The sequence below is a fragment of the Anser cygnoides genome, chromosome 31 (assembly GCF_040182565.1).
Source record: "Anser cygnoides isolate HZ-2024a breed goose chromosome 31, Taihu_goose_T2T_genome, whole genome shotgun sequence".
Classification (NCBI taxonomy): domain Eukaryota; kingdom Metazoa; phylum Chordata; class Aves; order Anseriformes; family Anatidae; genus Anser; species Anser cygnoides.
The window spans coordinates 1,974,274-1,995,643 of record NC_089903.1 but is presented as its reverse complement, the minus strand read 5'-3'; the positions used below and the strand labels follow the sequence as shown (position 1 = coordinate 1,995,643).

Here is a 21,370-nt window from a genome sequence, read left to right as displayed (position 1 = left end):
GAAGGCGCAGAGTCCTGTTGTGTGTGGGGTTGAGTAAAGGCTCCCAAAGGGAGGTCAGGTATACCCAGAGGATTCCGTTGGGTGGCTTAATTAGGGGCGTAATTAGGGTTAGGGTCAGGGTTGTTTGGAGAGAGAGAAGGCGCAGAGTCCTGTTGTGTGTGGGGCTGTGTAAAGGCTCCCAAAGGGAGGTCAGCTCTACCCAAAGGCTTCGGAATGGGGGCACTTTTTGATGGGAGAATCGGGGGACTGCTCCACGGCACTCGTCTCTCCCTTCCACTCAAGAGCGCCTTGCAGACGGCTGCTGGGCACCTGCAGTGGCACCGTGCTGGTACAAAAGTAAGCGTGTGTGGAGCATGCTGCGATCTACCTCTTCCTTAGTGACCTGCAGCGACTGGAGGGGGCTGAGGCAATGAAGCTCCGTGCTGTTCCCTCGGGTCCCCAGAGAGAAGAGATCAGCGCCTGCCCCTCCACTCCCCTCCTCAGGAAGCTGAGGGCCGCCGTGAGGCCTCCCCTCAGTCGCCTCTTTCTACCTCTAGTCTTAATAGCTGTTGTTCCACTCAGGATGGTAGTGCAGCAAAAAGAAGTATATTGCACACTGTTTGCATGATGTAAAGAAATAAATAAAAAACACCACAATCTGGTAAAAACTGAGCTGAGCCTGTCCTTTAAAAAGGGGAGAATATGCTACGGAAAGGAAGAGCTGTCTTTGTAATTGCTCAGCCACTCAATCTTGCTATCGTCACCAGTGAAAAGCCGTTCTCCCCGTGTGCTGTGCCCTCGTGAAACCCCCCTCCCCAGAGCAGAGCATCCAGCTGTGGGGCCCAGCACAAGGGAGACTTGGGCAATGAGCTGGGATTTTTTTCTTCTACCCCTTGAGGAGAGCTGAGCCGTGGGAGCGTTGGCATGGGGCGCCCTGGCCAAAATCGGCCATCCGTGCAGGGTCAGGACCTGAGGAGGGCTGGCTGTGGGGAGCCTGGCCTCGGCCCAGGATCAGGAAGGGCCCGCGCTTGTGTGTGGCTGCGGCACTGCCAGTTTGAGCAGGGGGTTCTCGGGTGAGCGCTGTGCAGGGTCGCTGCCGCGCTCACAGCCCTTCTGTCTGCTCCTGCTGTGCTGCTCCCCAGCTCCCTTCCCCTGCGTTCCCTGCATGGTGGGCACAGTCTGGCTGACCCCCAGCACCGAGGACCCTCAGGCTTACTTCTCGATCAGTCACAAAGTCCTGCTGTGGGTTCCTGGGTGTCGCTGTACATAAGACCCGGACTGCTGTGCTGTATTATTCAATGTTTATTGAAAGTGTGGCCAAGGCTGCATCCCGGGGGGGGCTGCCCCAGCCCTTGGAAGAGGGTGGAGGGGGCCGTGGAGGTGATGTCTGTGTCCACGAGGACTGGGAGCTGCTGGGCCGGTCGTGCACCTTCCACTGATCCGCTGCCGGGCTTGGGGGCCGTGGAGGCCGGGCTGGTGGCAGGCGGGTCGGTCTTCCAGGCACTGATGGTGGCCGCTGGCGTCGGGCCTGGCTCTCAGGCGTACCACGGTGGTCAGGCCGCCTGTAGGGGCTCACGGAGCGGCTGCGGGTGTCAATGTCTGGGCTGCCTGGGCTGCGGCGAGGCGCCTGCGGAGACAGGAACTTGCTGAGGCCGTGCTGCGGCTGCGGTGCCAGGCGGGTGCGAGGCAGCAGGGTGCAGGCACCCGGCTGTGCGTGAGCTGTGGGCACACAGTGCTCTGTGCAGAAAACAGGGTGCCCTGTGCCCTCGGCTGGGACTCTGCTCCCCTCCACATCCTGCCCCAGCTTGTCTCCTCCCCAGCGCCTCGCCAGCCATCCTGACCTGCCTGCTCTGCACGTGCTGTCCCAGCAAGAAGACCTGGCCCCCGCAGAGACAGGGGTCCACAGCCGGGCTCAGCACGACCGGGTCCCAACAGCCACCGGCTGCCCTTTTTCAGAGCGCCTTGCAAGGACCAGTACTCAGCTCCCTGCCCGGCCCTGGCCCTGGCCCAACAAGGTGACGGCCTCGGCTCCCTGTTCGGGGAGGTGCTGCCCATCCGCTCTTTGGGATGTGTAATTAAACACACAAGCTCTGTGTGTGCTGAGGACACGCACGCTGGCAGCGCTCAGGTGCGGCTGTGACACACCGACTGCCCCTCTCCAAGGCAATGCCCGCAGCTGGCAGGGCTCATCCCCATGCTCCCAGTAGCTGGCACACCTTGGCTGAGGCGGACACCTGCAATTCAGGGCATCCCAGAACAGGGTGCCTTGTGCTGGGGGGGAACTGGCACTGCTGCGCTTCTCTCTCCGATGGCACCCTCTCTCAGCTCCTGCATTTCTCTTCCTGACCTCGCTTTGCCTACGGCTGTCCCTGGCTCTGCTCTTGCTGCGGAAGGGCCAAGCTTCGCTAAGACCAGCAACAGAAAAATGGGCTCCAGAACAGAATGCCCAGGAATTAGAGGCCACCTAAAGCACTGGACAGCAGAAATTTCAGAAGAGTCTGGTCAAAAACTAACTGCTCACTTCACAATACGCTAACGACAACTGCTTCCTGGCTGGCAGCAGCCACATAATAACGTTGACAAAGATACGGTAACGAATTTGGGAGGGGGAGAGGAGGAGAGGGAGCGGGGGAACAACAACTCACTGATTTTTCTGCCTCCAACGCCGGATAAGCACGCACGCAGAACATAACTCTCAAAAACAGGAGGGGAACCAAGAATGCCACAGTGCCTACTCTGCAGTAACGTCGGAAATTTTGGGGCTTCGCAGTGTTTGCATTGTTCTCCCCATCCACGCCTGCAAGAACAATTGTGGACATTGCTGTGTCCTGCGCACTACTGGTAATCTCACCGGAGGTCTGACATTGCCAGGAAGTGTTCTGTTTCATTTGGTTAGCATCTTTGAGCAAGTGAAAATCCTCAGGCCGCAATGCTTCCTGAGGTTCAGCAGAAGCTGGGGAATCTGCCAAAGGCACTGCAACTCAAGGCACTCTGGAGCCTCCCTTTTGCCTCTCAGCTTTGTTTTCCCTCCATCCTTTGTTTCCCCTGCCATAATGCTGAGGGCCCAGTGTCTCAGGTTTGCTCCCCCAGCTCTTTGGAGTTCTAAAAGGTCTTAGGCGCTTGCCCACCTTCGCTGCTCGAGGCACACTCGGAGCCTTAGGGACAAAACTGAACAAAATTCGGGAGCCCAGGAGTGCCAGTGAGGCAGTGCCCTGTTTGCACTGGGTCAGGGCGTCACTCTGGGCCTCAGCTCACAGGAGGGGTCCCGTTTCCCATCGTCTGCTCAATGGGCTTCTGACGGCCTCGTTCCCCCAAGAGCAAGGTTCCAAAATCCCTGGGAACTGGGTGCGCTGGGAGGTGACCCCTCTCTAGCCACAGCCACAGAGCTTTGTGAGCGTCTCTCCGCTGCACTGCTCTCACATGCTGTCACAGCCCGGGGAAGACAGCCATCCTCAGGGAGCCACTCCTGCCTTCCTCTGCAACACTTGCTGCCTACTGACACTCTTGGGTTTGGCTGCTGACATGAGCTGCAAGAGCGGGTACCAGGGCAAGAACCTGCACACGCATGCTGGTTCTGGTTGGTGACAGCGGATGACCAAGAAACAGCCTTTACCTGGTGGGGCAGTTGCCTGTGTTGCCCCTGTTCGTTTGTCAGAGAGTGGCAGCGTGCGACCGCTTCCTCGCCAAAGCACCTTCTTCGGCACAGTCTCTCTAACCAGCCCTTTAGAAAGAAAGCAGGACAGTGTGACTACAAGGAACTGCTCCTCCTTGAACCATATTCTGGGCACAGCTGCAAGCACACACCAGTTGCTGCTGGCTGGATACCAATGTTTGCACGGAACAGCTCGGACCACTTATGGTAGTGCTGGGCTAGCAGCTGCCCCTGGGACACGGCGTGACCCACAAGCGGCAGCAGAGGCTCTCGGCCTTCTCTGGCGCTCACCAGTGCCTGCCAGGTGTGAAATTGAGTGTCTCCGCTCTGATCCATCCCTTCCTGCTGTGCAGGTTACGGTGTGTCCACACATGGATTTAGAACCTCACCTTCCCACAAGCCCTGCCCACCCACCTGCTCCCGGTGGTCGCCATGGCGCAGCCTGGGCACCCCGGGCACACAGGGCCACCAGCAGGAGGAAGAGGACGCAGGCAGGGGCCGTGGCTCCCCACACTCGCACCATGCTTCCACCACGGCCGCTGCAGCTGCAGCTACTGCTGCTGTCAGGACCGGTGCGGAGCAGTGCCTGTGGGCTGGCCCAGCGTCACAATGGGGTGTCGGGATGTCACGGCCCAGCACTGCATCACCGAGAGGTATTGTGACCTCGCAGCCCTCCCGGTGTCACGGAGCAGCGTTGGGACCTCATGGCCCGGCAGCACGCTCCCTCCCCTCTATCGATTCTTTCTCATCCACTGCTGGCTGCCGGGGGCTGAGGGCATGGCAGAAAGAGGCTGGAGGGGAAGGAAGGCTGCGAGGTGGAGATAAGGCCGCGGAGGACAGGAGAGAGCGGTTCCGCTATCCTCATATCTCACAGCCTCATACTGCCCCAAAGTCGCTCTGTATCCCATCGGCAGGGTCGCCATCTCCTTCCTGCCCCCATATCCCTCCCCAGCAGCCTGCCGTATCCCCAAAGCCCCCTGTCCTTAGTGCCATCCATAGCCAGATTTCCCAGCGCGCCCCCATCAGCTCAGGTTCCCGTATTGATCACGCAGCTTCCCCACATCCCTGCATTCCCCTCATATCCAGTGCTGGTGGCATGCCATATCCCATAGCCCCGCACATGCCCCAAATATCCACCACTCACTCCTTAACGTCCCACCCCAATATCCCCCCAGTTCCCTGTACGCCACCCCCAGGGGCTCAAATGCCACCTCCACATTTTCACACGTTCCCAGTCTCTGCATTTCCAGCATCCTCCTATTGCAGCCCCACAGCTCCCACGTATATGGGCTATGGGACATTCCCCTCCAAAAGCCCAAACACCAGAGCCCCCAGCCACCCACCCCACCTGCAGCGGCTCTCCCACCCCTCCCTGGATGCCCTAACATCCCTAACACACCGGGACAACCAGGCGAGGTGACAGCGGTGGCCATCCAGTTAATGACCCGCACAAGGGCTTGTTCTGATTTGGGGGCTCTCCTTCCACCTTTTTTCTTCTCCTTCACCTCTCCAACCTGCTCTTCCCACCGTCGTGCCCTCCTCGATGCTCCTGGCATCCCTTTTCTTCCCCATCCCTCTCTCACTCTGTCTCAGCCTCTGTCCATGCTTTCATTTTTCACTCACACTGTTTGTCTCTCCATTTCATTTCTCACCCTTTCTCACTCCTTTCTTTTTCCTCACAATTTCCATTTTTATTTCTGGTCTTTCTTCATTTTCTCTTTCACAATCACCCTTCCCGACAACGTCCATGTCTCCTCCCTCCCCTCTACCACGTGAAACGACCCCTTTCTACTTCTTTCATCCTCCCAGGAACCGTTCCTTGCTTTGTTTTCCCACAGGTGAGCACCTGTTTGGCTGCACACCAGTCTTTTGGGATGCGTCTTCAGCAGGGAGCGGTCTTTAGGGGGTGGAATCGCCCACAGCATCTTCCTCTCATTAGTGTTCCTCATACTTATTCTCCTCCTGAAGGGTGTGTGGGGATCTGGCGTGCAGCTGGGAGATCCCGGCAGGGCTGGCTCCAGACAGGAACGAGGCGTCTGCGGGAAGGAGCGAGGTGGGTGGTGGGGAGCCCAAAGGTGGGGCGATTCCCCCCTCAGCTCAGGGTGTACCTTTGGTTCTCCCCCGGGCCCAGAAGAAGAGGAGGATGAGGCTGTTGATGGTGAGGAAGCAGCCGCCCACAACCAGGAGCCGTAGAAGAAGGAAGCAGCTCTTCCCTGCAAGAGGGTGGGACAGGTTAGGAGATGTAGACACAGTTCATGCGTGCTGACGGAGGGAAGGCTGTGAGCATCGTTCCGCCACCATCTCTCTTTCCCTTTCCCCACCCCTCCGTCTCCAGGCATTCTGCTCAGGTCCTGAGTGCTGAACACCCAAAGACTTTCCCCGCTTGCTTGGCTCTGCAGGAGGCACTGAGAAATTTGGGAACAATGGCTCGGGAGGCCAAGGAGAGGCTGCTGAGCCATAAAGGTGGACAGAGGGATGCTCGATACTTGTTTGGGGTGGTTGGGGTGATGGAAGGGCTGAGAGGGAGGGAGAGGTGGGTGCAAGACTGGGTGGGCTGAGTCATGGACAGAAGGATGGTGATCGGATAGATAGAGCAGCTGCCCGGTGCAAAAATCAGCTAGTTTGGAGAGGAACGTACAGGGACTGGAATGGAATCGTTTCAGGAAAAAATGGAGAGAGGGAGGGACAGACGGATGGACAGATGGAGAGAGGGATGGTTTAATGGGCTGGTTACTGGATGGATGGATGGGTGGATGGATGGATGGGTTGGTGGTGGATGGACTGACAGATTGTTAGGTGGGTGGATGGATGGCCAGCTCACCTTTCTTTTGGGCATTTATACTGATAGACACGGCTTGGCTTGTGAAGGACGGGATCCACCTCTCAGGCTTTTTTTCCTCATACTTGCAGGTAAAGTTTCCACTCTGTTGGGGACCAGCACGTGGGAGCTGGAGGACCATGGAGGTCCTTAAATTGCCCCCGTGATCTGCTGCATTGTCCTCAGAGCCTTCTGTCATAGGGAGGACCTCTTGGCCATCCCTGTAGAAGTGAAACCTCCGTACAGTGGCGTCTCCAGGGGCCTTACAGATGATGCTCAGGAGATCTCCTGCCATCACCTCTCCCAGCGGGGACTCCACCGTCAGCAGGGGCTGGGGAAGGTGGTCTGAGAAAAGGGGAGGAATAAATGGAGACGTAGCAATAAGGACAGCACAAACGGATCTCCAGTTGTTTGCCTTCCCACTGCATGCAGCAAAGCTTGGGATTGTAGGCTTCCTGCCACGACATGAGAAGAGCGCCAGTGGCAGCCACCTTCCAGACCATGCTGGTCCCAGAAAGATAAATCCTCCACCCAGAAATCCTACTGATTTTGGCGATGGGCTGGGTTAAACCACAAAGCCCACCAATCCTGATTTCCAGGTGAGTTGTCACATTGCGGGGCGATAGCTGACACCCACGTTTGGGCATCTGAATAGTTCTCAGAGAGGAGGGAGAAAGCAGAGAGAAAGATAAAGAAATCACACAGCTCACCTCCAATCTTGATCACCAGTTTTTCGCTGGTTGGGGATATGAGCTGCTTCCGACCTTGCTTGAGGGAATAGCTGCAGAAATGCGGCCCCCTGTGTTGCATTCGGGAGAGGACGAACTCAAACGTGTAGTTATTCGTCGAGCTAAATCCTGAAACTGCCCAGCCAGCCTCGCCAAAAATTTGGTACGTCAGCTTCCCAGTGATGCTGGGGGGAGTGGTGCACACCAGCGTGACAGCGTCTCCAAAGAAATATTCCTTCTGTCCCTGCAGCACCCAGAGGGTCGGGGCAGGGACTGCGGCTGGGGGATAGAGAGGGAGACAGGCAGGGGGGACGGAGGTGAGGTGCAAGGAGCAGAGGCAGAAGGGACTAACTCCACGCAAATAAAAGAAACTGGCTTTCATTTCAAGGAATACAATAAAGCACAGAGGGGACCTCGTAAAGCAGAAATGTCTCTGGGCTATGGCTCATTTTATCTCCTTGGGATTCAGCACAAGGTTGCGTCCCGCTGCGGGAAGTGATGAAAGAAAGGAGACTGCAAAAACCCTTTCCACACCCTGGGCAGCTTTGCCATGCCGGCAGAAATGTCCTTAATGTGCTTTCAAGCAATTTTATTTTTTTTTGCTGCAACTTGGTAATTTATGAAAATAGGAAATGGGGAAGGGGGGTGGAAAAGGCTAAGGGTGAAGGGTAAAACCCGTCGCTGATGCTCCTCCACAGCAGCCACTGGGAAAACACGTTTGGTCTCCACCTCCCTACCTGCCCCCAGCTGCAAACCCTACAAAAATACCATTGACCCACACCCAAAATAGGAGGAGCAGGTGTGGGAAGGAGAGGGCCGGGAAGGGGTTGGGTCTCAAGGGGTTTCCACTCACCACCAGTGTGTTGACACGAGGCAGGACCTCAACAAAGTGAGATAACGAAAAATCCCCAGCACCCAATTTCACCACTGGGTTGTTATGGGGAGGGGGAATGAGGCTGAGGGTCTCCCAGACAGTCACACCTGTGGGACCCCAAATCCAGCCGTGCCCCCAGCAGCTCAGCCCCTGTTTAAGGAGACCCCAGAGGAGTTACCTTCCTCGGAGACCATCTGGCGATGTTAAGGCCCCCCCCCCCCCAGATTACTAAGACTCCCCCTCCCCAAGCCATTAAGGACCCTCTCTTTTAACCCCATTTTATCCCCCAATTTAACCCCCCCCACTTTACCCCCACCCCCCCCATTTTACCCCCCCCCACTTTATCCCCAACCCCCCCCCCACTTTACCCTCACCCCCCTTGTCCCACCCCCCCCAATTTGGGCTCCCCCATTTAACCCCCCCCCTCATTTTACACCCAACCCCCCCACTTTACCCCACCCCCCCATTTTACCCCTGGTCCCCCCCCCCAATTTACCCCCAGCCCCCATTTAACCCCCCCATTTTACCCTCACCCCCCTAATTTGAAACCCCCAATTTACCCCTGAAACCCCCAACTTACCCCTGAACCCCCCCAATTTACCCCCGACCTCCCCCAATCTACCCCCACCCCCCCATTTACCCCCACCCCCCCCACTTTTACCCCCCCCCATTTTTTACCCCCCCCCACCTGCGAAAATGCCGCCGCCGCCTCCTCCACGCCCTCCGCCAGCGTCTGTGCCAGCTCCAGCCACACCTGGAGGGGGGGGGAGGCGAATACCCACAAATATGACCCCCCCGTGTCCCCCCCCCCGGGGCGGGGGGTCCTCACCTCGATGGGGGCCGGGCGCCGGGCGCGGCGGCGCCGCTGCTCCTCCAGGCAGGCGCGGTGCTGGGTGCCCACGGCCTCGCGCGCCGCCCGGCCCCGCAGCCGCGACACCAGGCCGAGGATCTTTGCCGGGGGGGGGGCACGGGAATTAGGGACCCCCCCCTCAAATACCCCATAGCCCCCCCCAAAAATATCCCGTAGTTCCAGCCCCCGGGAGCTGCCACCCACCCCGACCCCGTAGGACCCACTGATATGCCCCCCCCCCCATTGCCACCCCAAAACCCCCCGTTGCCCCCACCCGTGTACCCCCAGCCCCCCCCCGTGCACCCCCCCCATCCCCATGTACCCCCCCATTTCCCCCCGGTGCACCCCCAGACCCCCCCCCATCCCATTGTACCCCCCCATTGCCCCCCCCATGTACCTTGGGGTACGCAGGGACCCAGGACCCCCCCGGGGACCCCCCCCAAGCCCCCTCCCCGAGGAATTGGGGACCCAGGACCCCTTCCAACCCCCCCCCAAGGACCCCCCCGTGTTATTAAGGACCACCCCCCCCCCCCACGGGCATATTAAGGACCCCCCCCCCAAGCCATTAAGGACCCTCCCTGAGACCCCCCCAAGCATATTAAGGACCCCCCCCGGGCCATTTAGCCCCCCCCGGGCCATTAAGGCCCCCCCGGGATATTAAGGAACCCCTGGGATATTAAGGCCCCCCCCATGGATTTTAAGCCCCCCCCCCCGGGCCTTTAAGGACCCCCCGGGCCTTTAAGCCCCCCCCATGGACTGTAAGCCCCCCCGGGATATTAAGGACCCCCCCCCCGGGCCATTAAGCCCCCCCCGGGCCCACCTCGGCCTCGCTCCGCCGGGGGAGGCTCTCCCGCAGCGGCCGGGCCTGGAGCTCCGGGAGGCCGAGGGCGGCCTGGGCCCGCAGCGCCGCCAGCAGCGATCGCTTCTCCCGCAGCGACCAGGCCGCGGCCCGGGGCCTCCCCGCCGGGGCCTCGGCGAAGCGGGCCGGGACCAGGCGGGGCCGGGGGGGAGGCTTCATGGCGCGGGGAGATGGCGTCAGGGCGACGAAACGGGGTGGAAACGGGGGGAGCTGGGAGGGAACGGCCCGCCGGGGGGTGCTGGGAGATGTGGTTCGGGGGGGGAGGAGAAAGGGACAGCAGGTCTACCCAAAGGCTGCTGCTGGGAGGCTTCATTAGGGGCGTAATTAGGGTTAGGGTCGGGGTTGTTTGGAGAGAGAAGGCGCAGAGTCCTGTTGTGTGTGGGGCTGTGTAAAGGCTCCCAAAGGGAGGTCAGGTCTACCCAAAGGCTTCTGCTGGGAGGCTTAATTAGGGGCGTAATTAGGGTTACATTTAGGGTAGTTTGGAGAAAGAGAAGGCGCAGGGTCCTGTTGCGTGTGGGGCTGTGTAAAGGCTCCCAAAGGGAGGTCAGGTCTACCCAAAGGCTTGGGTTGGGAGGCTTAATTAGGAGTGTAATTAGGGTTAGGGTCGGGGTTGTTCAGAAAGAAGGCGCAGAGTCCTGTTGTGTGTGGGGTTGAGTAAAGGCTCCCAAAGGGAGATCAGGTCTACCCAAAGGCTTGGGTTGGGAGGCTTAATTAGGGGTGTAATTAGGGTTAGCGTTAATATCCTGGGGGGGGGGTTGGGGGGGTCCCAGGGAGGATCCTTAATGGCTTGGGGGGGGGGGTCTTAGTGGCTATGGGGGGGGCCTTAATTAGGGTTAGGGTCTGGAGAGAGAGAAGGCGCAGAGTCCTGTTGTGTGTGGGGCTGTGTAAAGGCTCCCAAAGGGAGGTCAGGTCTACCCAAAGGCTGCTGCTGGGAGGCTTAATTAGGAGTGTAATTAGGGTTAGGGTCGGGGTTGTTCAGAAAGAAGGCGCAGAGTCCTGTTGTGTGTGGGGTTGAGTAAAGGCTCCCAAAGGGAGGTCAGGTATACCCAGAGGATTCCGTTGGGTGGCTTAATTAGGGGCGTAATTAGGGTTAGGGTCAGGGTTGTTTGGAGAGAGAGAAGGCGCAGAGTCCTGTTGTGTGTGGGGCTGTGTAAAGGCTCCCAAAGGGAGGTCAGCTCTACCCAAAGGCTTCGGAATGGGGGCACTTTTTGATGGGAGAATCGGGGGACTGCTCCACGGCACTCGTCTCTCCCTTCCACTCAAGAGCGCCTTGCAGACGGCTGCTGGGCACCTGCAGTGGCACCGTGCTGGTACAAAAGTAAGCGTGTGTGGAGCATGCTGCGATCTACCTCTTCCTTAGTGACCTGCAGCGACTGGAGGGGGCTGAGGCAATGAAGCTCCGTGCTGTTCCCTCGGGTCCCCAGAGAGAAGAGATCAGCGCCTGCCCCTCCACTCCCCTCCTCAGGAAGCTGAGGGCCGCCGTGAGGCCTCCCCTCAGTCGCCTCTTTCTACCTCTAGTCTTAATAGCTGTTGTTCCACTCAGGATGGTAGTGCAGCAAAAAGAAGTATATTACACACTGTTTGCATGATGTAAAGAAATAAATAAAAAACACCACAATCTGGTAAAAACTGAGCTGAGCCTGTCCTTTAAAAAGGGGAGAATATGCTACGGAAAGGAAGAGCTGTCTTTGTAATTGCTCAGCCACTCAATCTTGCTATCGTCACCAGTGAAAAGCCGTTCTCCCCGTGTGCTGTGCCCTCGTGAAACCCCCCTCCCCAGAGCAGAGCATCCAGCTGTGGGGCCCAGCACAAGGGAGACTTGGGCAATGAGCTGGGATTTTTTTCTTCTACCCCTTGAGGAGAGCTGAGCCGTGGGAGCGTTGGCATGGGGCGCCCTGGCCAAAATCGGCCATCCGTGCAGGGTCAGGACCTGAGGAGGGCTGGCTGTGGGGAGCCTGGCCTCGGCCCAGGATCAGGAAGGGCCCGCGCTTGTGTGTGGCTGCGGCACTGCCAGTTTGAGCAGGGGGTTCTCGGGTGAGCGCTGTGCAGGGTCGCTGCCGCGCTCACAGCCCTTCTGTCTGCTCCTGCTGTGCTGCTCCCCAGCTCCCTTCCCCTGCGTTCCCTGCATGGTGGGCACAGTCTGGCTGACCCCCAGCACCGAGGACCCTCAGGCTTACTTCTCGATCAGTCACAAAGTCCTGCTGTGGGTTCCTGGGTGTCGCTGTACATAAGACCCGGACTGCTGTGCTGTATTATTCAATGTTTATTGAAAGTGTGGCCAAGGCTGCATCCCGGGGGGGGCTGCCCCAGCCCTTGGAAGAGGGTGGAGGGGGCCGTGGAGGTGATGTCTGTGTCCACGAGGACTGGGGGCTGCTGGGCCGGTCGTGCACCTTCCACTGATCCGCTGCCGGGCTTGGGGGCCGTGGAGGCTGGGCTGGTGGCAGGCGGGCCGCTCTTCCAGGCACTGATGGTGGCTGCTGGCATCGGGCCTGGCTCTCAGGCGTACCACGGTGGTCAGGCCGCCTGTAGGGGCTCACGGAGCGGCTGCGGGTGTCAATGTCTGGGCTGCCTGGGCTGCGGCGAGGCGCCTGCGGAGACAGGAACTTGCTGAGGCCGTGCTGCGGCTGCGGTGCCAGGCGGGTGCGAGGCAGCAGGGTGCAGGCACCCGGCTGTGCGTGAGCTGTGGGCACACAGTGCTCTGTGCAGAAAACAGGGTGCCCTGTGCCCTCGGCTGGGACTCTGCTCCCCTCCACATCCTGCCCCAGCTTGTCTCCTCCCCAGCGCCTCGCCAGCCATCCTGACCTGCCTGCTCTGCACGTGCTGTCCCAGCAAGAAGACCTGGCCCCCGCAGAGACAGGGGTCCACAGCCGGGCTCAGCACGACCGGGTCCCAACAGCCACCGGCTGCCCTTTTTCAGAGCGCCTTGCAAGGACCAGTACTCAGCTCCCTGCCCGGCCCTGGCCCTGGCCCAACAAGGTGACGGCCTCGGCTCCCTGTTCGGGGAGGTGCTGCCCATCCGCTCTTTGGGATGTGTAATTAAACACACAAGCTCTGTGTGTGCTGAGGACACGCACGCTGGCAGCGCTCAGGTGCGGCTGTGACACACCGACTGCCCCTCTCCAAGGCAATGCCCGCAGCTGGCAGGGCTCATCCCCATGCTCCCAGTAGCTGGCACACCTTGGCTGAGGCGGACACCTGCAATTCAGGGCATCCCAGAACAGGGTGCCTTGTGCTGGGGGGGAACTGGCACTGCTGCGCTTCTCTCTCCGATGGCACCCTCTCTCAGCTCCTGCATTTCTCTTCCTGACCTCGCTTTGCCTACGGCTGTCCCTGGCTCTGCTCTTGCTGCGGAAGGGCCAAGCTTCGCTAAGACCAGCAACAGAAAAATGGGCTCCAGAACAGAATGCCCAGGAATTAGAGGCCACCTAAAGCACTGGACAGCAGAAATTTCAGAAGAGTCTGGTCAAAAACTAACTGCTCACTTCACAATACGCTAACGACAACTGCTTCCTGGCTGGCAGCAGCCACATAATAACGTTGACAAAGATACGGTAACGAATTTGGGAGGGGGAGAGGAGGAGAGGGAGCGGGGGAACAACAACTCACTGATTTTTCTGCCTCCAACGCCGGATAAGCACGCACGCAGAACATAACTCTCAAAAACAGGAGGGGAACCAAGAATGCCACAGTGCCTACTCTGCAGTAACGTCGGAAATTTTGGGGCTTCGCAGTGTTTGCATTGTTCTCCCCATCCACGCCTGCAAGAACAATTGTGGACATTGCTGTGTCCTGCGCACTACTGGTAATCTCACCGGAGGTCTGACATTGCCAGGAAGTGTTCTGTTTCATTTGGTTAGCATCTTTGAGCAAGTGAAAATCCTCAGGCCGCAATGCTTCCTGAGGTTCAGCAGAAGCTGGGGAATCTGCCAAAGGCACTGCAACTCAAGGCACTCTGGAGCCTCCCTTTTGCCTCTCAGCTTTGTTTTCCCTCCATCCTTTGTTTCCCCTGCCATAATGCTGAGGGCCCAGTGTCTCAGGTTTGCTCCCCCAGCTCTTTGGAGTTCTAAAAGGTCTTAGGCGCTTGCCCACCTTCGCTGCTCGAGGCACACTCGGAGCCTTAGGGACAAAACTGAACAAAATTCGGGAGCCCAGGAGTGCCAGTGAGGCAGTGCCCCATCTGCACTGGGTCAGGGCGTCACTCTGGGCCTCAGCTCACAGGAGGGGTCCCGTTTCCCATCGTCTGCTCAATGGGCTTCTGACGGCCTCGTTCCCCCAAGAGCAAGGTTCCAAAATCCCTGGGAACTGGGTGCGCTGGGAGGTGACCCCTCTCTAACCACAGCCACAGAGCTTTGTGAGCGTCTCTCCGCTGCACTGCTCTCACATGCTGTCACAGCCCGGGGAAGACAGCCATCCTCAGGGAGCCACTCCTGCCTTCCTCTGCAACACTTGCTGCCTACTGACACTCTTGGGTTTGGCTGCTGACATGAGCTGCAAGAGCGGGTACCAGGGCAAGAACCTGCACACGCATGCTGGTTCTGGTTGGTGACAGCGGATGACCAAGAAACAGCCTTTACCTGGTGGGGCAGTTGCCTGTGTTGCCCCTGTTCGTTTGTCAGAGAGTGGCAGCGTGCGACCGCTTCCTCGCCAAAGCACCTTCTTCGGCACAGTCTCTCTAACCAGCCCTTTAGAAAGAAAGCAGGACAGTGTGACTACAAGGAACTGCTCCTCCTTGAACCATATTCTGGGCACAGCTGCAAGCACACACCAGTTGCTGCTGGCTGGATACCAATGTTTGCACGGAACAGCTCGGACCACTTATGGTAGTGCTGGGCTAGCAGCTGCCCCTGGGACACGGCGTGACCCACAAGCGGCAGCAGAGGCTCTCGGCCTTCTCTGGCGCTCACCAGTGCCTGCCAGGTGTGAAATTGAGTGTCTCCGCTCTGATCCATCCCTTCCTGCTGTGCAGGTTACGGTGTGTCCACACATGGATTTAGAACCTCACCTTCCCACAAGCCCTGCCCACCCACCTGCTCCCGGTGGTCGCCATGGCGCAGCCTGGGCACCCCGGGCACACAGGGCCACCAGCAGGAGGAAGAGGACGCAGGCAGGGGCCGTGGCTCCCCACACTCGCACCATGCTTCCACCACGGCCGCTGCAGCTGCAGCTACTGCTGCTGTCAGGACCGGTGCGGAGCAGTGCCTGTGGGCTGGCCCAGCGTCACAATGGGGTGTCGGGATGTCACGGCCCAGCACTGCATCACCGAGAGGTATTGTGACCTCGCAGCCCTCCCGGTGTCACGGAGCAGCGTTGGGACCTCATGGCCCGGCAGCACGCTCCCTCCCCTCTATCGATTCTTTCTCATCCACTGCTGGCTGCCGGGGGCTGAGGGCATGGCAGAAAGAGGCTGGAGGGGAAGGAAGGCTGCGAGGTGGAGATAAGGCCGCGGAGGACAGGAGAGAGCGGTTCCGCTATCCTCATATCTCACAGCCTCATACTGCCCCAAAGTCGCTCTGTATCCCATCGGCAGGGTCGCCATCTCCTTCCTGCCCCCATATCCCTCCCCAGCAGCCTGCCGTATCCCCAAAGCCCCCTGTCCTTAGTGCCATCCATAGCCAGATTTCCCAGCGCGCCCCCATCAGCTCAGGTTCCCGTATTGATCACGCAGCTTCCCCACATCCCTGCATTCCCCTCATATCCAGTGCTGGTGGCATGCCATATCCCATAGCCCCGCACATGCCCCAAATATCCACCACTCACTCCTTAACGTCCCACCCCAATATCCCCCCAGTTCCCTGTACGCCACCCCCAGGGGCTCAAATGCCACCTCCACATTTTCACACGTTCCCAGTCTCTGCATTTCCAGCATCCTCCTATTGCAGCCCCACAGCTCCCACGTATATGGGCTATGGGACATTCCCCTCCAAAAGCCCAAACACCAGAGCCCCCAGCCACCCACCCCACCTGCAGCGGCTCTCCCACCCCTCCCTGGATGCCCTAACATCCCTAACACACCGGGACAACCAGGCGAGGTGACAGCGGTGGCCATCCAGTTAATGACCCGCACAAGGGCTTGTTCTGATTTGGGGGCTCTCCTTCCACCTTTTTTCTTCTCCTTCACCTCTCCAACCTGCTCTTCCCACCGTCGTGCCCTCCTCGATGCTCCTGGCATCCCTTTTCTTCCCCATCCCTCTCTCACTCTGTCTCAGCCTCTGTCCATGCTTTCATTTTTCACTCACACTGTTTGTCTCTCCATTTCATTTCTCACCCTTTCTCACTCCTTTCTTTTTCCTCACAATTTCCATTTTTATTTCTGGTCTTTCTTCATTTTCTCTCTCACAATCACCCTTCCCGACAACGTCCATGTCTCCTCCCTCCCCTCTACCACGTGAAACGACCCCTTTCTACTTCTTTCATCCTCCCAGGAACCGTTTCTTGCTTTGTTTTCCCACAGGTGAGCACCTGTTTGGCTGCACACCAGTCTTTTGGGATGCGTCTTCAGCAGGGAGCGGTCTTTAGGGGGTGGAATCGCCCACAGCATCTTCCTCTCATTAGTGTTCCTCATACTTATTCTCCTCCTGAAGGGTGTGTGGGGATCTGGCGTGCAGCTGGGAGATCCCGGCAGGGCTGGCTCCAGACAGGAACGAGGCGTCTGCGGGAAGGAGCGAGGTGGGTGGTGGGGAGCCCAAAGGTGGGGCGATTCCCCCCTCAGCTCAGGGTGTACCTTTGGTTCTCCCCCGGGCCCAGAAGAAGAGGAGGATGAGGCTGTTGATGGTGAGGAAGCAGCCGCCCACAACCAGGAGCCGTAGAAGAAGGAAGCAGCTCTTCCCTGCAAGAGGGTGGGACAGGTTAGGAGATGTAGACACAGTTCATGCGTGCTGACGGAGGGAAGGCTGTGAGCATCGTTCCGCCACCATCTCTCTTTCCCTTTCCCCACCCCTCCGTCTCCAGGCATTCTGCTCAGGTCCTGAGTGCTGAACACCCAAAGACTTTCCCCGCTTGCTTGGCTCTGCAGGAGGCACTGAGAAATTTGGGAACAATGGCTCGGGAGGCCAAGGAGAGGCTGCTGAGCCATAAAGGTGGACAGAGGGATGCTCGATACTTGTTTGGGGTGGTTGGGGTGATGGAAGGGCTGAGAGGGAGGGAGAGGTGGGTGCAAGACTGGGTGGGCTGAGTCATGGACAGAAGGATGGTGATCGGATAGATAGAGCAGCTGCCCGGTGCAAAAATCAGCTAGTTTGGAGAGGAACGTACAGGGACTGGAATGGAATCGTTTCAGGAAAAAATGGAGAGAGGGAGGGACAGACGGATGGACAGATGGAGAGAGGGATGGTTTAATGGGCTGGTTACTGGATGGATGGATGGGTGGATGGATGGATGGGTTGGTGGTGGATGGACTGACAGATTGTTAGGTGGGTGGATGGATGGCCAGCTCACCTTTCTTTTGGGCATTTATACTGATAGACACGGCTTGGCTTGTGAAGGACGGGATCCACCTCTCAGGCTTTTTTTCCTCATACTTGCAGGTAAAGTTTCCACTCTGTTGGGGACCAGCACGTGGGAGCTGGAGGACCATGGAAGTCCTTAAATTGCCCCCGTGATCTGCTGCATTGTCCTCAGAGCCTTCTGTCGTAGGGAGGACCTCTTGGCCATCCCTGTAGAAGTGAAACCTCCGTACAGTGGCGTCTCCAGGGGCCTTACAGATGATGCTCAGGAGATCTCCTGCCATCACCTCTCCCAGCGGGGACTCCACCGTCAGCAGGGGCTGGGGAAGGTGGTCTGAGAAAAGGGGAGGAATAAATGGAGACGTAGCAATAAGGACAGCACAAACGGATCTCCAGTTGTTTGCCTTCCCACTGCATGCAGCAAAGCTTGGGATTGTAGGCTTCCTGCCACGACATGAGAAGAGCGCCAGTGGCAGCCACCTTCCAGACCATGCTGGTCCCAGAAAGATAAATCCTCCACCCAGAAATCCTACTGATTTTGGCGATGGGCTGGGTTAAACCACAAAGCCCACCAATCCTGATTTCCAGGTGAGTTGTCACATTGCGGGGCGATAGCTGACACCCACGTTTGGGCATCTGAATAGTTCTCAGAGAGGAGGGAGAAAGCAGAGAGAAAGATAAAGAAATCACACAGCTCACCTCCAATCTTGATCACCAGTTTTTCGCTGGTTGGGGATATGAGCTGCTTCCGACCTTGCTTGAGGGAATAGCTGCAGAAATGCGGCCCCCTGTGTTGCATTCGGGAGAGGACGAACTCAAACGTGTAGTTATTCGTCGAGCTAAATCCTGAAACTGCCCAGCCAGCCTCGCCAAAAATTTGGTACGTCAGCTTCCCAGTGATGCTGGGGGGAGTGGTGCACACCAGCGTGACAGCGTCTCCAAAGAAATATTCCTTCTGTCCCTGCAGCACCCAGAGGGTCGGGGCAGGGACTGCGGCTGGGGGATAGAGAGGGAGACAGGCAGGGGGGACGGAGGTGAGGTGCAAGGAGCAGAGGCAGAAGGGACTAACTCCACGCAAATAAAAGAAACTGGCTTTCATTTCAAGGAATACAATAAAGCACAGAGGGGACCTCGTAAAGCAGAAATGTCTCTGGGCTATGGCTCATTTTATCTCCTTGGGATTCAGCACAAGGTTGCGTCCCGCTGCGGGAAGTGATGAAAGAAAGGAGACTGCAAAAACCCTTTCCACACCCTGGGCAGCTTTGCCATGCCGGCAGAAATGTCCTTAATGTGCTTTCAAGCAATTTTATTTTTTTTTGCTGCAACTTGGTAATTTATGAAAATAGGAAATGGGGAAGGGGGGTGGAAAAGGCTAAGGGTGAAGGGTAAAACCCGTCGCTGATGCTCCTCCACAGCAGCCACTGGGAAAACACGTTTGGTCTCCACCTCCCTACCTGCCCCCAGCTGCAAACCCTACAAAAATACCATTGACCCACACCCAAAATAGGAGGAGCAGGTGTGGGAAGGAGAGGGCCGGGAAGGGGTTGGGTCTCAAGGGGTTTCCACTCACCACCAGTGTGTTGACACGAGGCAGGACCTCAACAAAGTGAGATAACGAAAAATCCCCAGCACCCAATTTCACCACTGGGTTGTTATGGGGAGGGGGAATGAGGCTGAGGGTCTCCCAGACAGTCACACCTGTGGGACCCCAAATCCAGCCGTGCCCCCAGCAGCTCAGCCCCTGTTTAAGGAGACCCCAGAGGAGTTACCTTCCTCGGAGACCATCTGGCGATGTTAAGGCCCCCCCCCCCCCAGATTACTAAGACTCCCCCTCCCCAAGCCATTAAGGACCCTCTCTTTTAACCCCATTTTATCCCCCAATTTAACCCCCCCCACTTTACCCCCACCCCCCCCATTTTACCCCCCCCCACTTTATCCCCAACCCCCCCCCCACTTTACCCTCACCCCCCTTGTCCCACCCCCCCCAATTTGGGCTCCCCCATTTAACCCCCCCCCTCATTTTACACCCAACCCCCCCACTTTACCCCACCCCCCCATTTTACCCCCGGTCCCCCCCCCCAATTTACCCCCAGCCCCCATTTAACCCCCCCATTTTACCCTCACCCCCCTAATTTGAAACCCCCAATTTACCCCTGAAACCCCCAACTTACCCCTGAACCCCCCCAATTTACCCCCGACCTCCCCCAATCTACCCCCACCCCCCCATTTACCCCCACCCCCCCCACTTTTACCCCCCCCCATTTTTTACCCCCCCCCACCTGCGAAAACGCCGCCGCCGCCTCCTCCACGCCCTCCGCCAGCGTCTGTGCCAGCTCCAGCCACACCTGGAGGGGGGGGGAGGCGAATACCCACAAATATGACCCCCCCGTGTCCCCCCCCCCGGGGCGGGGGGTCCTCACCTCGATGGGGGCTGGGCGCCGGGCGCGGCGGCGCCGCTGCTCCTCCAGGCAGGCGCGGTGCTGGGTGCCCACGGCCTCGCGCGCCGCCCGGCCCCGCAGCCGCGACACCAGGCCGAGGATCTTTGCCGGGGGGGGGGCACGGGAATTAGGGACCCCCCCCTCAAATACCCCATAGCCCCCCCCAAAAATATCCCGTAGTTCCAGCCCCCGGGAGCTGCCACCCACCCCGACCCCGTAGGACCCACTGATATGCCCCCCCCCCCATTGCCACCCCAAAACCCCCCGTTGCCCCCACCCGTGTACCCCCAGCCCCCCCCCGTGCACCCCCCCCATCCCCATGTACCCCCCCATTTCCCCCCGGTGCACCCCCAGACCCCCCCCCATCCCATTGTACCCCCCCATTGCCCCCCCCATGTACCTTGGGGTACGCAGGGACCCAGGACCCCCCTGGGGACCCCCCCCAAGCCCCCTCCCCGAGGAATTGGGGACCCAGGACCCCTTCCAACCCCCCCCCAAGGACCCCCCCGTGTTATTAAGGACCACCCCCCCCCCCACGGGCATATTAAGGACCCCCCCCCCAAAGCCATTAAGGACCCTCCCTGAGACCCCCCCAAGCATATTAAGGACCCCCCCCGGGCCATTAAGGCCCCCCCGGGATATTAAGGAACCCCTGGGATATTAAGGCCCCCCCCATGGATTTTAAGCCCCCCCCCCCGGGCCTTTAAGGACCCCCCGGGCCTTTAAGCCCCCCCCATGGACTTTAAGCCCCCCCGGGATATTAAGGACCCCCCCCCCGGGCCATTAAGCCCCCCCCGGGCCCACCTCGGCCTCGCTCCGCCGGGGGAGGCTCTCCCGCAGCGGCCGGGCCTGGAGCTCCGGGAGGCCGAGGGCGGCCTGGGCCCGCAGCGCCGCCAGCAGCGATCGCTTCTCCCGCAGCGACCAGGCCGCGGCCCGGGGCCTCCCCGCCGGGGCCTCGGCGAAGCGGGCCGGGACCAGGCGGGGCCGGGGGGGAGGCTTCATGGCGCGGGGAGATGGCGTCAGGGCGACGAAACGGGGTGGAAACGGGGGGAGCTGGGAGGGAACGGCCCGCCGGGGGGTGCTGGGAGATGTGGTTCGGGGGGGGAGGAGAAAGGGACAGCAGGTCTACCCAAAGGCTGCTGCTGGGAGGCTTCATTAGGGGCGTAATTAGGGTTAGGGTCGGGGTTGTTCAGAAAGAAGGCGCAGAGTCCTGTTGCGTGTGGGGTTGAGTAAAGGCTCCCAAAGGGAGCTCAGGTCTACCCAAAGGCTTGGGTTGGGAGGCTTAATTAGGGGTGTAATTAGGGTTAGGGTCAGGGTAGTTTGGAGAGAGAGAAGGCGCAGGGTCCCGTTGCGTGGGGGGTTGAGTAAAGGCTCCCCAGGGGAGTTCAGGTGTACCCAAAGGCTTCGGAATGGGGGCACTTTTTGATGGGAGAATCGGGGGACTGCTCCACGGCACTCGTCTCTCCCTTCCACTCAAGAGCGCCTTGCAGACGGCTGCTGGGCACCTGCAGTGGCACCGTGCTGGTACAAAAGTAAGCGTGTGTGGAGCATGCTGCGATCTACCTCTTCCTTAGTGACCTGCAGCGACTGGAGGGGGCTGAGGCAATGAAGCTCCGTGCTGTTCCCTCGGGCCCCCAGAGAGAAGAGATCAGCGCCTGCCCCTCCACTCCCCTCCTCAGGAAGCTGAGGGCCGCCGTGAGGCCTCCCCTCAGTCGCCTCTTTCTACCTCT

At 59.1% G+C, this 21,370-nt stretch overlaps 4 protein-coding genes across 8 annotated transcripts; all 4 read right to left on the bottom strand.

The window, feature by feature from the left end:
* Positions 1 to 1,266: 1,266 nt before the first annotated feature.
* LOC136787809 (uncharacterized) lies at positions 1,267 to 5,380 on the bottom strand. Its single transcript, XM_066985138.1, has 4 exons — positions 5,284 to 5,380; positions 3,593 to 3,700; positions 2,625 to 2,776; positions 1,267 to 1,606 (listed from the first exon to the last, which is right to left on the bottom strand). Exons 1-4 carry the CDS (start codon positions 5,378 to 5,380, stop codon positions 1,271 to 1,273), a joined length of 693 nt encoding a protein of 230 aa, XP_066841239.1. The 3' UTR covers positions 1,267 to 1,270.
* On the bottom strand, positions 4,278 to 10,088 carry LOC136787899 (uncharacterized). 4 transcript variants are annotated; one of them, XR_010826966.1, is made up of 7 exons: positions 9,722 to 10,088; positions 8,881 to 9,000; positions 7,160 to 7,456; positions 6,453 to 6,794; positions 5,740 to 5,844; positions 5,478 to 5,667; positions 4,278 to 4,400 (listed from the first exon to the last, which is right to left on the bottom strand). XR_010826966.1 is itself a non-coding variant. In XM_066985307.1 (6 exons), exons 1-6 carry the CDS (start codon positions 10,071 to 10,073, stop codon positions 5,567 to 5,569), a joined length of 1,317 nt encoding a protein of 438 aa, XP_066841408.1. In that variant the 5' UTR covers positions 10,074 to 10,088; the 3' UTR covers positions 5,187 to 5,566. The 4 variants fall into 4 exon arrangements, 2 of the variants coding, with proteins under 2 accessions (XP_066841408.1, XP_066841409.1); XR_010826965.1 differs by having other exon boundaries at positions 4,281 to 4,422; XM_066985307.1 differs by lacking the exon at positions 4,278 to 4,400 and having other exon boundaries at positions 5,187 to 5,667.
* Positions 10,089 to 12,007: 1,919 nt separating this feature from the next.
* LOC136787808 (uncharacterized) lies at positions 12,008 to 16,122 on the bottom strand. Its single transcript, XM_066985137.1, has 4 exons — positions 16,026 to 16,122; positions 14,335 to 14,442; positions 13,367 to 13,518; positions 12,008 to 12,348 (listed from the first exon to the last, which is right to left on the bottom strand). Exons 1-4 carry the CDS (start codon positions 16,120 to 16,122, stop codon positions 12,013 to 12,015), a joined length of 693 nt encoding a protein of 230 aa, XP_066841238.1. The 3' UTR covers positions 12,008 to 12,012.
* On the bottom strand, positions 15,039 to 20,811 carry LOC136787900 (uncharacterized). 2 transcript variants are annotated; one of them, XR_010826967.1, is made up of 6 exons: positions 20,445 to 20,811; positions 17,902 to 18,198; positions 17,195 to 17,536; positions 16,482 to 16,586; positions 16,220 to 16,409; positions 15,039 to 15,164 (listed from the first exon to the last, which is right to left on the bottom strand). XR_010826967.1 is itself a non-coding variant. In XM_066985309.1 (5 exons), the coding sequence occupies exons 1-5, from the start codon at positions 20,794 to 20,796 to the stop codon at positions 16,309 to 16,311; spliced, it is 1,197 nt and encodes a 398-aa protein (XP_066841410.1). In that variant the 5' UTR covers positions 20,797 to 20,811; the 3' UTR covers positions 15,941 to 16,308. The 2 variants fall into 2 exon arrangements, 1 of the variants encoding a protein (XP_066841410.1); XM_066985309.1 differs by lacking the exon at positions 15,039 to 15,164 and having other exon boundaries at positions 15,941 to 16,409.
* Positions 20,812 to 21,370: the final 559 nt, after the last annotated feature.